This window comes from Pangasianodon hypophthalmus, chromosome 8 (genome assembly GCF_027358585.1).
Source record: "Pangasianodon hypophthalmus isolate fPanHyp1 chromosome 8, fPanHyp1.pri, whole genome shotgun sequence".
In the NCBI taxonomy this organism is placed as follows: Eukaryota; Metazoa; Chordata; class Actinopteri; order Siluriformes; family Pangasiidae; genus Pangasianodon; species Pangasianodon hypophthalmus.
Window position 1 is genome coordinate 2452344 of NC_069717.1, and position 16315 is coordinate 2468658.

At 39.8% G+C, this 16315-nt stretch overlaps 1 protein-coding gene across 2 annotated transcripts in view; it reads right to left on the reverse strand.

The window, feature by feature from the left end:
- Positions 1-325: 325 nt before the first annotated feature.
- The window catches only part of rgl1 (ral guanine nucleotide dissociation stimulator-like 1), a 39556-nt gene continuing 23566 nt past the window's right edge, over positions 326-16315 (reverse strand). For both annotated transcript variants that reach the window (XM_026928165.3, XM_026928166.3), the window contains exons 3-18: positions 15119-15327; positions 14577-14651; positions 13954-14147; positions 13403-13527; positions 12363-12578; positions 11412-11515; positions 10400-10484; positions 10233-10322; positions 10007-10093; positions 8967-8999; positions 7584-7705; positions 6672-6761; positions 5667-5853; positions 5241-5459; positions 4877-4991; positions 326-3662 (exon numbers count right to left, since the gene is read on the reverse strand). In XM_026928165.3, the coding sequence (XP_026783966.1) occupies positions 3475-3662; positions 4877-4991; positions 5241-5459; positions 5667-5853; positions 6672-6761; positions 7584-7705; positions 8967-8999; positions 10007-10093; positions 10233-10322; positions 10400-10484; positions 11412-11515; positions 12363-12578; positions 13403-13527; positions 13954-14147; positions 14577-14651; positions 15119-15327 (2139 nt within the window). In that variant the 3' untranslated portion in view covers positions 326-3474. The remainder of the gene's footprint in view (positions 3663-4876; positions 4992-5240; positions 5460-5666; positions 5854-6671; positions 6762-7583; positions 7706-8966; positions 9000-10006; positions 10094-10232; positions 10323-10399; positions 10485-11411; positions 11516-12362; positions 12579-13402; positions 13528-13953; positions 14148-14576; positions 14652-15118; positions 15328-16315) is intronic.

Here is a 16315-nt window from a genome sequence, read left to right on the forward strand (position 1 = left end):
ATGTTTGAGGAATAAAACCATCCAAAAACTTCAACTGAGGTCAACTAATCATTAAAGACTTGTGATGGTAACTGATTTAGGAGTTTCACAGAGAAGGGGGTGAAAACTTACACAATCACAACTTTTTTATGTTACAGAGTCCAAATATTGCAACATAAAGGACTAGTTGGTGTAGACTCATGACATCTAACCCCAAATTAAGCCACACAAAATGTGGAAAACATTCGAGGAGGGGGGGGTCAATACTTATGCAAGCCACATTCTTTAAGACTTTTCACAAAGAAAACATTTCAGGCTGCAAACTGATGACAAATTCTACCATCACTTGTTGTTCAGGTTCAGTTTAATTCAAGAAAATTAATATTCAATTACAAAAACATTTTATCGTAATAACTATAATAATTTATTCGCGAAGTGTTGGAGATAAAGATTCTTTGGCAATGAAAAAAAAAAAGAGAAACTTTACAAGTGCTGCACTGGAACTGAAAAAAAAAAAAAGAATAAAGACTCTCATTTCACTTTCTAAGAAATGAGTTAAAATATCGTTTAAACAATGATACATGACACACGTGAACGAGGCGCGAACAAATCCTCACACGCCGAAGTCCCAGAACCGCTGACGTGCACGAACCAGGGCTTTTGTGCAAGTGTGTGTGTGTGTGTGTGTGTGTGTGTGAGTTCAATCAGGAGTAAAAAAACAGGAAATACTAAGCATGTGAAGGTCCTGGTGTTGAGTTCGGAAAGGTAAAACAACACAGCGTGTAGGAAAGCTGATGGAGAATATTTACGTTAGTGTGTGAAGGTGAAACAGGGAAATGTTCATGTGGTTCAGGGTTTGATGTATAAATTCTACTGAAAAAACAAAAAAATTGGTTCACGTTGTAGTTCTGTTCCAGCTCCTGACACACCTCAACTACACCTCATATATGTACAACCCTATTTTTATTATTATTATTATTATTATTATTAATAATAATAATAATTTAATGTTTTTTTGCATTGTTTATTGCTAATAAAGCCACAAAAGCTACATAACCTTTTCTATATAACCTCCAATTCATTTAAAGGTGCATTAGGTAAGATTTTTTTCCGAGATTAATTCTCTAAAAGTTAGGTCCACTCGACATTCAAATGATTCCCGCCCATATTCATGAAGCTCCGCCCACACGATCTACGACAGCCGGTATAGATAAATATCTATAAAACGCCTGACAGGCGGCGCATCCAAACCCAGACAAGCATTCCGGACCGGAAGTCCGTTTTCCAAACAGGTTTTCTCAGCAAATTAATACACTTTTGCTAAAAATCATGCATTGTTTTTTTTATTTAATTTTTTTTTATCATGTTCTATATATCTTTCAGGTTATTTGTAAAAGTAAGCGGAAAAAATCTGACTATCACACCTTTAGAGCAAATGTTCCAGCGCTTAACGAGTGTCAGGATTTCTCTAGAAAAAAAATTCAATTTGATTCTAATTTACGTTGCACTTTTAAGATTTACATTCGAATCTCAATCGCCTTTTTTTCATTTTATTCATTTATTTTACAAATCAATATTACGAATATTGAATATCACTCCATCTATGAAGGCTGCTGATTTTTCCAATCATGGACCAATTCCTCTGCGAGTTCCATAAACACTGAGTAACTCTGACTCTGTGGAACACAACGAAAAATAAAAATATGCTGAAATATGTATTGAATATGGATTTACACGTCTATAATTATAAATCTGGAATATTAAAAAAAAGTAGCGAGGTCAAGGCTTGAGGTCACAGAGAATCCACAATGTCCATTTCATTACCATTAAAAAAAAGTAAATTCAAGCATTAAATGTTAAACTTGCACAGTTATTAATATAATATAACCTTTATGTAATAGTGGCTGGATATCATGGCCATGTAAGTTTGCGTAAGAGAGATTAAATCGTTAAATCGCACAAGCCTAGCTGTTGGACGCCATTTTTGCCTCAATACTGAACTGACGTCCTTACGTATGTGTCGCATTCGAAAAATCGCTCAGGAGTGAGTTTCCCAAAACATTCGTAACGCTAAGTTCTCCGTTATCTCATTCCTAAGAACGTTCTTTAATTACGAGGGTTTTCCCAAGCTCTTTGTAACTAACGTAAACTCGTTCGTAAATTAACGAGTCAGCAGACCCATTCATTACTCACTCAAGTCCGTCCGTCTTTATGTTACTCGTTATTCACTAAGTTTCAACGTCATCAGGAAACCCACCCCAGATCCCACAAGGCAGCTCTGTATGCTCTTCATCCGGACACGACTCGATGTCTTTCTGCCCCGAATACACACCCTGAGTGGGCAGATTTATTTCCTGCGTTTGTAGTGCGCAATTATCAGTACACTACATGTTGCTGAATTGGAATATTAGCACTAAAAGTAAAGAAATTACGCAATTTGAAAACACTCAGCCTCGTGTGTGGAGCTGGGACAGAGCGAAAACGTGAATTAGCGGGGAAAAAAAAGGTGAATTAGCGAAAATGAGAACTAGCCAGGGTTCTGAAGGATGAGATTTGGGACGTGGCACAGTCGAAATATCACCTGGAGATGCACTGTTACCTTCAGTGCTTCACAGTTCTGTCATTATTTATTTTAAAGTTATTTAAAAACTTCTCAATTCCTTCTCTAATTCATGTTAGAGCTACTTCTTACAAAAAAATAACAAAAAAAAACAAAACTATTTTTCCTAGTGTTGTGTGTTTATTAACACTAAAGTGTGGAAGACTGAAATACAATAATACAAGGTTGGATCTTTTTTTTTTGTTTGTTTTAATACCATTCTTCACTTCCACCCACCTACTAACAAGTGCAACCAATCAGAGCTCAGCTCAGTCCATGATTCCTGAGTCGGAGAGCCTTCATGTCGGTAAGCGAAGACGATCAGGAACCGATCAGAACGCGTTTTGTTCATCATACGGCTCCCGATGTCGGAGCCTGCAGGGGGCGCTGAGAGGAACTCGCAGACGCATAAGTGCACATGAGGACGTGAAAAAATACACATACACAAGCGACGACGATGACGATGGCGACGGCGATGACATCACAGATCCTGTTAATCACTTCCAATACTGACATGAGCGTCCCATCATCATCATCATCATCATCATCATGGGTAAAGGCAGAGAGAAAAGCTCAATAAGAGCAGAATACTGATAAAGTACACAAGTGTTTTTTTTTTTTTTTTTAAATCCATACAGAGGTCCATCTTTAGTAGACACTGTGAGAACTCCACTAGGCCACTTGATCCACTTGTGTTGGATCAGGACACGGCCATGAATACATGAACAAAGAAGTCTGAAATACTGTAAATTTTTAGAGCATTGCACTTAAAACAGGCAGGCCCGTCTACTTCCGGACCATCTACTTCATGCAGCGTCTTCATAGAGAGAGATATACTGTATATCTACACGTTTATGCACACGCACATACACACAGACCCTGGCTGGGGTCAGAGGTCATAGTGTGACCTTGCTGAGCCTGAGGGACAGGCTGGCGCGTGGCTGTGTGCGCGGTAATGTGGAGCTGCAGCGAGAGCGAAGCTGCACCGGTCGTCCTTCGGAGCCGCGAGTGCGCAGGACGAAGTCGAAGTTGGCCGACGTGTTCATGGCGTAAAACACGTTGGCGTTGTCGGGAATCACCAACTCTGAAAAACAGAACAAAAAAAAACTATCAGTCAACGTTAACACAGCGATCAATAAACATAATATCTGAATAATATCCTATAAAAATGTGTGGACAAGCACGTGCAGAATTGCGATCGTCACCAGCCAATCAGAAACATGATCTGATATAAACAGGAAGTACTTCGGCCACGATCGAGACGCAGGGAAGCAGCTAGCATCAATCTTTCTCAGTGTAAAATCTGTCTCTCAAGTTTTTTTTTTTAAAATCCTAATTGTTACGCTGTCTGTTCAAATGCTTGAATCTGATTGGTCAGAAGGCGGGCATTATTTTCGTGTAACAGCACGGCTGGGAAAGTAGTTCCCTGCTGTAACATGAACGATGGGTTTATATTAATGCGCTCGTTCTGGTAAATTATTGTTTCCATAGTAACAGCTTATACACAGGCACTTGTACAGCAGACGCTCCACATAATCTAAGACTAGCAACAAATGGATTTTAAAAACGTGGTGCTGTTTAACAAAGAAAAACACAAATTTTTTTGGAATTGTTGGATTATTTAACATGGAAAGAGTCTCCAGTGTCAGTGTTTTGCAACAGACAAGTTTTTCCAGCTCAGGAAACTCTTCAGACTCATCAGAGGAGTTTACGCTTTCTGGTTTCTGGTTAAAATGACAAGCTGGGTTTTTTGAGAGATAGAAAAAGAGAGAGACAGAGAGAGAGAGAGAGAGAGAGAGAGAGAGAGAGAGAGGGAGAAAAGAAGATGCTGGTGACGGAATAACTGTTTATCGCGGCTATAACGTAAGTGAAAACAGGAACTTGCCTTGCAGATATTCCACAGCATTAAATCTAACTATAAACTGTTCAAATGTGCGACGAGTCGTTCATTAATAATTGTAATTTGTAATTGTAATTGTTGGAAAATCGTTGTGTTATAAGCAGAATAACTCGCTCCAGACCATTCTGTTATACGAAAATAATGCACTTTGGGATTAATAAAAATCAAATTCACACACAAACCACACATAACATGTCCGGTGATTATAAACCGCAGAAATACGTTATTGTTTTTATATTATACTCGCTGACAAAATAAAAAGAACACAAAATTATTATCTGTAAATTCACAATTTTTACTTTGAACAGAAGTATTTTTTTTATGCCAGATGCTTCAGCTTGTATGTTTTATGTTAAAACATATGAAATTATTAACTGGGTTTATATAAATTAGCGCACCTCTGTCGTCTGATATGACCTGAACGAGCTCGTAGGCCTCGGCCTGCTCCTCGTCCAGGTTGTGTTTAGCCATGGCTCTGCTGATCACGGCCGGGGTTTTGTCCTGGCTCGTTAACTGCGAATGAAAAGGTACATAATTCATTACAGAATAAGAGATATGTCACACTTCACACAGTGTAATGAGAATTAATATAATCCTAATATTGATAACAGCTACAACCAAAACAATAGTACACGTCAAAATAGTTCACTGCTTGAGCTAGCTATGAATTTAACAGCAACAATTAAACTTTTCTGGATATATTTACACCTGACCTCTGTTCAAATTCATATCTTTAAAAAAACACACAAAAAATACACTAACCATGATGCTCTTGTAGAGGTTTCCGTTGCCGTGCTCCAGGCTGACCCGGATGATGCAGGCGTCCTGGGTCTGTGTGTTATACGCAGGTGATACCGGCGAGGTCGGAGACGGTGTTAGTGATGCGCAGCGGCGGTGAGTGCACGGCGCCGCAGAACCGCTAGCCGAGGACGAGGACGTGTCCATGGAGTGCAGGGACGTGCAGGAGGAAGACTCGGACATCTAGGGGAGTAAAAAAATTGATTCAAAATGGGGAGACATGTTTAACTGCTGGATATACTGTATACTGTGTGTGTGTGAGAGTGAGAGAGTGTGTGTATTTTCCTATTCGAAGTGTACAATCATAAAGGATGGTTTACTAAACATTTTGTTTACTAAAAATCTCCAGCGTGTTAAATATATGTGCTAACTGAAGGGCAGGTTGTGTACCTTGTTCATGTGTGAGTGGAGAGTGTGTGTGGGCGTCATGCCCTCGCTGTCTGACGGACTGGAGTCGCTGGAGGACACGCTGACCGAGTCCATGCTCTCCCCCGAGCTGCCAGCAGGGGGCGATCTCGCTGTTTCTCTCACAGGGGAACTCGTGGCCGTGCTCGTGGCATCTGCTCCTAGGAAAAGCCTGTGTGATGGCATACACACACACACACACACACACACAATAACATTTATTAATGCTTTCTGCATTCTGCATAAATGATTAACGTGATTTAACCCTTTCATGCACAGCGTCCACATTTACGCCTGCTTTTAGGAAAATATAAAACATAAATCACCTCCAAATGACTTCACATAAAGCAATAGAAGGATTTTTTTTGTTCTCTAGACTATTTGACAATTTCAGAATCCAGCATACTGTATCTCTTGTTATCTGTCTAAACTTCTCATATAAAAAAGCCTCAATCTATTTGTATATATGTGTGTGTGTGTGTGCGTGTGTGTGTAATATGAAATAGACTCTAATAATGGAGCTTTTCAAAACAAAAGATTTTTTTATTCTCTGAAATCAGCTGCATCGTGTAACCTGATGAGAACGTTGCTATATTTTGTCATTCTGGTTATCAGAGTTAAATATTTTAGGCTGTCATGTTAACGAATGAATTACACACGCATGTGAAATGTATTTTTGATAGACTTCAAAGCACTTTTGTAAGTCGCTCTGGATACGGGTGTCTGCCAAATGCCGTAAACGTAAATGTAAATGTGAAAACTTTATGAAGCGTGTTATTCGTTTCCAGGTATTACGGTTCTACCTCGTTTTACTGATGATACACATCATTCATTTTTTTAAATAAGTACTCATTTGGAAATATACAGTATATCACTTGCAGTTTTGTGTAATAAAAACAGTCTAAGGTTTCTGGAGAGGTTTTCAAATAACTCATTGTCAAATTTTTTTTTACAGGTTTACAGTGATTGTGAAAGGAAGTGCGCACTCACAGACTCAGTCTTTTCACCATACTGGTGCGGGACTTTGGTGACGTGGGACTGCTGTCTCCGAGTCCTTCAATCTCACAGGACAGACCGTAGCTGTAACACACAGCACAGCACAAGTCAGATCTGCTGATAGCCGCTAGCTCCTGCTTTATCTGCTCTAACACACTTGATTCAAACTTTCAGAGAATTACTTCAGGACAGTATCACAAGCTAAATACCAAACAAACATCAAACGTGTGAAATATTTTGTTAAATATTTGGTGATTTTATGCAATAAAAAAGATTCTCATAGCCCCTCAATATTTTGTTTAAATTAATAGACTTCACCACAATGACAACAAACAACAATTAAAATTAAAACAATTTTAAAAATCCGTTTTCTTTCCCTCAAAAATGAACCTTCACCCTCTTTTTAAACTTTTCCACATTTTGTAGCGTTATAACCTGGAACTGAAATGGACTTAACTGAGGTTACATGTCATGCAGACATGCGGAAAATGATTCTCTGGTCTGATGAGACCCAAAGTTTAACTTCCTTCGTCTTGGCACAAAGCTCTAGATTTGGCGGAAACCCAACACTGCACACACCTTCTCCTAAACGTGAAGCATGGTGGTGGTAGCATCACATTCAGCGTTACCCTTGGGCTCTTGGTTCCTTCTCTGACGAATGCCGTCTTTACCTGGTCTCCTCTAGTGCCTTATTTAATTGTGCTCAGTGGAATGTTCAAAGATTGGGATATATTTTATTTTATAACCAAACCCAATTAAATTGATTTCAAAATGCGGAAAAGTTCAAGGGTGGGGGTGAATACTTACGCAACACACTATATTAATAGAATATAAAAATATTAGTGATAAGCAGAGGAATTAGAACAGAGTGTGTGTGTGTGTGTGTGTGTGTGTGTGTGTGTATACCTCTCCTCCTCACTGTGTTGGGGTTGGTTCTTGAACCAGCGCAGGAAGGCGGGGTCAGGATTGAGGCAGTAGCTGTTACACGCAGACTGCAACAGCTTGATCTGAGCTATCACTTCAAATTCCTACAAAACAAAACAGACAGAGAGAGAGCGAGAGAGAGAGAGAGAGAGAGGGAGCGAGAGAGAGAGAGAGAGAGAGAGAGCGAGAGAGAGAGAGAGAGAGTTAATAAGAGCGACTCAGGTTACCAACAGTGTAGAAATATTACAGTACGATACCACTTTGTCTTTTCCCGATAACAATCCCATACTGAAACTTTGAATATCTATTTTCTTCAAAACCTACTCAGTTTTTAAAGAAACTAGAGAAGTTTTGGAATAGAATTGGATACGAAAAAATATATATTTTGGAAGCACTTCACGTGAAAAGGAAAAAATAAATAGCTAAAAATAGGACTTACATAAAATGCTGCTTTTTTTAAATTCATGCTTTCACTTACATGGCAAATAGTAAATATAATAAAGTATAAATATAATAATAATTCTAGCAAATGTTTATGTTTATACATTTCCAGTTTAAAAAAAAAATAAAGAAACTATAAAAATAAAGACATTTCAGATATTTCGAATCCAATTCTATTCCAACTTCTCTAATTTTCACATCTCTAGTATAAATTATTAAAACAGCTGCCTGAGTAGAACGAAAGACAAGAGGACCAGTGGAGAATCCTGGGATTGTTCAACCCTCTCATAGTACATAGTATAATCGTAGGCTACGCTCGCTAAAGTAGCTTTTACTCAAAAGAGATTGTTCTATCATAATCGGCCCTGATCTCATGGTGGAAAGGTCGACCTTCCTCTTTCTCCTGTCAATCACAGACACGAGCCAACTGGCCATGAGCTCTATATACGAAAGAGGGCACTTAGCTTCTCCTTTCAGTGTGATGCTACATGAGAGCCAGCCCGTGCTTCATTCATATAGTTAAAAAAAAAAGGACAAGCTAGTGGTTGGACCTCGGCAACAGCTAAACAGATGCATGAGTGAAGTCACTTATTTTACTTTGCACTGCATACTGTGTACACAAGACCAACATTAACATCATTAGAAATCAATCAAGCGCCTGAGATTTGAACCTCTCAAGACCTCCCTGTTAGAAAACGGTATCTGTGGAAACTGAGAAACGTCTCTGAATAGGAAGTAGTTTGTGGAAAAAACCGAGGTCCTCGTGAGGATAGCAAGTTTATTTACCAAATTCAGAAACAGTGTGAGAGAAAGAGAGAGAGAGAGAGAGAGAGAGAGAGAGAGAGAGAGAGAGAGAGGAACTGAAAAAACAACAAGAAAGTCTGTTAAGATACACGATTTTTCTACGAAAAGAAACACACTCACCCTCCTCCTCTTTTCAAAGTTGATCAGGCCGCCCTGCAAGAGAAACAAACAGACGCCGTTACAATCCCATGTGCTGCTGGATTCTGGATTCTGATTGGTCAGAAGGTGTTGATTAATTTTCTATACCAGCAGCTCTGACAGTAATGCAGCTGCGAATCACAGGCTTATATGAATGCGCTCGTTCTAATACGTCCTCGTTTCTATAGTAACAGCTCCTTCACAATGAGTAGGCTCCACATAAATGAATCAAAAACATGTTAATATGATGAAGTTTTCTGTAAAGAGAAGTCTATTTAACATGTATGGAAGGAGTCTCCAGTGTCAGCGCTTGTAACAGTCAGAGGTAAAGCTGTAACTGTAAGCTTTCCGACGTCTTCAGGACAGAGGAGTTTACGCTTCGTGATTTCTCGTTAAAATGAAGTAACGTGCATTTTTTTTGTCTTATTAAACAACTAACTTGTTTTGCAGATGAACAAATAAAACGTTAGATTGCTATTTAATAAATAAACATTGTAATTGATGGTAAATTGCTGTGGTATAAGAGGAATAAGACACTTGGGGACGTCGTGTTCATCATACCACTCCGTCGTTGATTATTTTCCGTATAACAGCACGCTGGCAAGTGTATCACATCAGGACGTCATAAAACACTGATTAGATTTATTACTCGGTATATTTAAAAAATAATATAATTATATATGAGGTATACAAGACTGGGATATATTGTACACATGTAAAACCGTAAGCGAAATATCACAAATTAAGGTACATTACTCTTGCAACACAAACAAACTTTGATACTTTTATAGGTGCCAAAATGTTTGCTTTGAAACATTGCAATTTTTTTCACATTTGATTACCTAAACTAGAACCTTTAGAGGTTTATTTTTAATGAATTTAATATAATTCTACATTTAATCATGAATTATAAGTTAAAATCTGATCCTAAAAATCTCTAAACCAAGCAAATTTCCTGATTTAAAGCTAAAGTTACGATGTATTTCTTTCTGCCTGTGAGAGGAGCGATGTAAATGTCTCACCTCGACCAGATCGGGCAGTGCCGTGTCCAGCATGGTCAGATCTGTCAGAAACGTTCCCAGGTACGGAATAGTGCCCTGCATGGCGCCCTGAAAGAGTTCACAAAATTCATTTCCTCAATTCTTTTGCCGCTAATCTGATTTAAAATGAATTAATGAGAAAGCCTTAATCCAACCTAAAGCCAAATACAGAAGTGCACTGAACTGCCACGGCGTCTTGCGCACTCACCGTATCTTTCTGCAGCTGCAGTCTCTTCTGCGAGCGTTTCTGATGCTCCTTGGCACAGTTCTCCAGACTGGCGAACTTGGACGTGCCCTCCTACAGACACAAAGAGTTCATCTTTAATATCTGTAACTACTCAAAGTGTTGGAAATCTCTGGAATTTACAGACTCACCCTCATGAGCAGCTCTCGGCTCGTCAGGTAATTGTTGTGATCGGAGAAGATGTCTGAGAGCTCCTCAAACGTCTGCATGCTGTCTCTGCAGAGGAACAGAACACAGAATGGTTGTAAGTTCAGCTGTGTGCTTGGAGTTCATTTATAAACCGCTTTGGTTTATGGGTTTGACTGTTATATCATTTCGCAGATGCAATAAGCTGATATCTGTTTTCAGTGGATTTATCTATTCATCTTTGTCTATCCGTCTATCTCAGCCCATCCCTCCTTCTATCAGTTTTGGTCCATTCATCCATCTGGGTGCATCCATCTATCCATCTATCCTGCTCCATCCATCCATCTATCCATGTCCATCCATCCATCTATCTATCATGCTCCATCCATCCGTTCATCCATTCACCCATCCATCTATCTATGTTGGTCCATCCATTTTGGTCCATCCATTCATCCATCTATCTATCTTGGTCAATCCATCTATCTTTGTCCTTCCAACCATCCATCCATCTATCAGTTTAGGTCAATTCATCTATCTTTGTCCATTCATCCATCCATTTATATTCATCTATCCTTCCATCCATCCTTCTTGGTCCATCCATTCATCCACCCATCCATCCATCTATCTTGGTCCATTCATCCATCTATCGGTCTTGGTTTCTCCATCCATCCATCCATCCATCCATCCATCCGGCTTTGTTCAACTTAAACTATCAGTGTCCACTGTATATTGTCTTGTACTGGAATTTTTAGCTAAATATTAGAATCTTAAAATGACTAATGACCAAAAATGTAAAAGTACACAAACAGTAAAAGCCACAGAGCTGAGACCAAAAAAGAAAAAAAAAAAGAAAAAACATGTACAGTATTAGGGAAGTGGTAAGTCAGGAATGACCTGAACATGTAAAGAAGCTGCAGTGTTTAAGACAGAAAGCTGTTTTACTCTTTCCAGAGCAGCTGAAAGAGGAAGTAGTTCAGCAGAAAGGAGAAGTGTTTTTACAGCGTCATGGAGACTCACTTGTGTACGCAGGCCCACGCTCTCTTCAGTCTGTAGATGGGGTTGGACTGCAGCGCCGAGACAATGGCTTTCAGGGAGGAGAAATTCTTACGAATGCGACACTCCTGAGAAAAAGACAAAACGACACATGAGTCACATAAAATAATATAATAAAATAATAAAGATAGTTGTTCAAATAAGATGAAGGCACACAATGATGAATTTCAGTCGAATGTTAAGGCAATCGACCAGGAGCCAGTCTTCATGACTCTGAGGCATCACACACACACACACACACACACACACACACTACCGTTTCAATTGCTGGCTCTGATGTGTCCCACTTTAATCATACTCCTTATCCATTTCATCATATTTCATCCATCCATCACCCATGTCTATCTATAAATCCATCATCCAAACCTATTCATCCATGTCTATCCATCATCTATGTCTATTCATCCTTCCATCTATTCATCCATGTCTATCCATTCAATTATTCATCCATGTCTGTCCATCATCTATGTCTATTCATCTTTCCATCTATTCATCCATGTCTATCCATTCAATTATCCATCCATGTCTGTCCATCATCTATGTCTATTCATCTTTCCATCTATTCATCCATGTCTATCCATCCATGTCCATCCATTCAATTATCCATCCATGTCTGTCCATCATCTACGTCTATTCATCCTTCCATCTATTCATCCATGTCTATCCATTCATTTAACCATCCATGTCTATCCATTTATCCATCGTCTACGTCTATCCATCCATCCAGCCACTCATCCATGTCTGTTCATCCATCCATCCATATATCCACCCATCATCCATGCCTCTCCATCCATCCATCCATCCATCCAATCAGAGACTAATAGTTAGAAGTGTGAAACCTGAACACAGTTTTTAATTGGCTATGGTAATGGTATATTATGTGTGTGTTTATGTTGATTAAGTGAGTGTGTGTACCTGTGCGATGTCGATCCAGCGCTGGATGATCCGTGCTCGTAGGTGTGGTCGCAGGTGTCGCGGGTGGAGGACGGTGCTCACCACGCAGCCTGCCACGGCGTTAAACTGGGTGATGGTGGCCCTCACGGTGGGAGCCGCCTGTTTGTTCTCCTTCTTATCTCTCTGAGACCAAACGGAACCCAGACAGTGATGAGGAACCACCTTCTTAAAGAGCAGCTGAGGAACACGAACACACACACACATACACACACACACAGGAGAGAACAACATAATTAATAAACATATTTATACGTTAAAATATATAAATACTAAGGAAATGAAACAGAATATTTAATTCAGAATTATTCAAACTCAAATATAATGGAACTGAATTGGAAATACAGCTACATCTGTTTATCTGTCTATCTTTGTCTGTCTGTTTGTGGTTTTGTCTGTCTATATTTGTCTACATATCTGTCTGCATGTCTGTTCGTCTATGTTTGTCTGTCTATCTGTCTGTTTATCTCTCTATCCTTGTCTGTCTGTCTTTGTCTATCTACCTATCTTTGTTTATCTTCATCTATCTGTCTATCTCTCTATCCTTGTCTGTCTGTCTTTGATTAACCTTCTGCCTATCTGACTCTCTGCCTTTTTTTTGTCTATCTGTCTGTCTTTGATTAATTGCCTGTCTGTCCATCTGTCTACATTTATCTGTCTGTCTATCTATGTACCTATCTTTGTCTGTCTATCTCTCTATTCTTGTCTGTCTTTGATTAACTGACTGTCTGTCCATCTTTCTGTCTGTCTGTCTTTGTCTATCTACCTATCTTTGTTTATCTTCATCTATCTGTCTGTCTATCTCTCTATCCTTGTCTGTCTGTTTTTGTTTAACTGTCTGTCTGTCTCTCTGTCCATCCAAAAGTACAATTTCTAAATTAAATTTTTAACAAAATTATTATATTGTAGAATATGTTTTATTTAAATACATTTTATACCATATTTTACAATAATATCCCTTAAATTATTCTTTATCATTTATATATTAAAGTGTGATCCCTCACCGCGTCCATGTAGGTGAGCTGCTCGGCCACCAGGTCGGCGCTGAAGGACAGGAAGTCCTCCTGAACCTCAATCTCCACTTCCTCATCCTCGCCCAGGCAGAAAGGGCTGTTACCATGGAAACCACCTGTGGGACATGGGAAAGGGAAATGATGTCAGGAATGGACTGGGGGGACAGACGGTTGGACGGATGGATTGATATACACACGTTTAGCATAATATACATGAAGTGAAAGGATAAATGAATGAATAGAAGTGTGTGAGAAGGAATACAGGGAGGGAAGTGAGGAAAGATGGAAATGGATGAATGGATGGAAATAGAGAACGGAAAGATAGATAAATGTTTGAACCGTCTCTTCATTCATCAATATCCGTCTGTCATTTCTATTCATTTAGCTGCACTCTTTCTCTCTGTGTATTTAGTTATGACAAGCTGGCAAAGACATCTCTCTCTCTCTCTCTCACGCTGTCTCTCTCTCTCTCTCCTTCTGTATATATATGGACAAAGAACAGAGATGGATGGTTTGATGGATGAAAGGATGGACGGACTGACCGTCTGTTTCGCTCTCTCCGTTGGAATGACTCTGCAGCTGCTCCAGCAGGCTCTGTGCTCTTCGTGTCGGCTCGGAATCCGGCATCGCCTTCTTCAGAAACTCTAAAACCCTGTGCAGACTCGGGTAAGACGGCGGCTCCTGAAAGTCCTCAGGACACTGATCTAACCACGCTCTGAGGATGGACGCCAACGCGCTGGAGAGAGAGAGAGAGAGAGAGAGAGAGAGAGAGAGGACGCAGTGTGGTTAGCACAGATCTTTATCTTTACAGATTCACTCAATGACTCTTTTATGATTCATTAAGTAGCCGCACACTGTTACTCATAACTTCCTAATTTCTCAGCTTCCTTTGACCTGTTAAAAAAAAAGTGCTGCTCCGGCATATTCCGAATGTTTTCATGGAGTGTAATCATCACACACATCAACATTCGTGTCTGACTGTATAATTATCACCGTGAACACTGTAGAGTTATCAGAAAGCTCCATGGAGGTACTGGAGTGAACAAGATAATAATAATAAAATAATAAATAATAAAATAATAAATAATAGCGGGAGTGTACGAGTATTATAGTAAATACAGAGCGTTTATGGACAGAGTGTGTGGAAGGATTCAAAATGGCTCACGTTCTCACGGCTGCCCGATTTTCTCCGGTTTGGCTCTGACTGCTCTCTCTGTCGCTGTCCTCCATGTGTCCGTACCTGCCATAACACACACACACACACACACACACACACGAAAACACAAAAACACAGAGAACTTCAGCTCAGAGCATCTTCAGAGCAGCAGGATTTGTAATCATTTAGTCGCAGTAAAAGCGGCATGGCTCTGTGCCTCTCAGTCTCCGTGAAGGAGGTGTGGCCTATGCACCTGCAAGTTTCAGTGAAGGAGGTGTGGCCTATGCACCTGCAAGTTTCAGTGAAGGAGGTGTGGCCTCTGTGTGTCAGTCTCAGTAAAGGAGGTGTGGCCAATGTGTCTCTGAGTCTCAATGAAGGAGGTGTGGCCTCTGTGTAACTCATATTGTAGCTCCTCAAAACAGCTCTAATTCATATCATACTAATGCCAGTGGTGGACAAGATTGTTGACTGAGGACTAACATAAAATAAGCTAACATACACACACACCCACACACCCACACCCACACCCACACCCACACACACACACACACCTGTCGAGCAGCAGCTGCAGGACGTTGTGTGTGCCGGCGAAGGCTCTGTAGGTGGACAGGAAGATGCTGGTGTAGGTGAGATCGTTATCACCGAAAGCTGTGAGCAGAGTCTCCACGAGCCGCTCCAGCGTCCCTGCACGAATACTGCGGATCTTACACGTCTCTAACTGACTGACTGTGTGACCCGGGGGCAACCGATCGCCCTCCGCCTGAGACAGGGAGCGAGAGAGAGAGAAAGACAGAGAGAGAGAGAGAGAGAGAGTTAGTTATCATCAACATTACTTCTGGTATAATTCTGCCTTTTAACAATTAAATATGCTTTGAGGCTGTTATTTATAGAGAAGATTTTGGTTGAGACAGACGTCTCTTATCTACATCAGCCTTGAGAAGCAGTCAAAATGTCTCAGCTGTGGAGCAAGGGGAAAATTATATATTTTTCTTTTTCACCCAAACTGTTTCTCTAACAATAAGTGCTAGTTGTGCTTTGTGTGTTTACAACAGCTTTGTGTTTTTTCAATACTCTGAGTCCCTCCGCCGTAGAAAAGCTTCAGTTACGCAAGTCTATAATCAGATTTAACTGTCGAAATCGGGTCATGTGTGTTTGGGCTTCAGTATAAACAACTGCAAAAAAAGAAAATCAAAGATGCATTTGCTTTCTTCCAACATTTTTTCTTTCTTCCAGGAAAGGTTTCGTGTTCTGTTTTTGTGTGTTTTGTGCTGGATTTGGTTATAATCAGCTTCCAGCTGTGAAACTAATAACGTTCAGTTAGAGCTCAGACTGGGAGGAACTGAAGGAGCCGCTGATTGGGTTCTGGGGCTCATTATTTGATAGATGAGGATGAAAAAAAAAACATTAAATGCAGCTATAAATGAATAAACACCACAAAGTTGTACATTAATCAATAAAAAATTGTTAGCTGCTGTTGTATACGTGGAAACTAATCAAAGGCAGTGTGGTGTGTTGAAGTGAATTATTGTTACCACTCTGTTTTATTCCTCTTACACTACAGCGATTTTCCAGCGGTTATATTACTATTAATTAAAGAATGACGCATACTTATCATTCCCTCACCAGCCTCTCTGTTTTTTCCTCTCTTCAAGTCAATAAGACAAAAAAAGCATGAAGTCCTGAAGAAATTTAAAGTTTCAGCTTTAGCTCTGACTGTTATGAAGCGCTGACACTGGAGACTCCTTCCT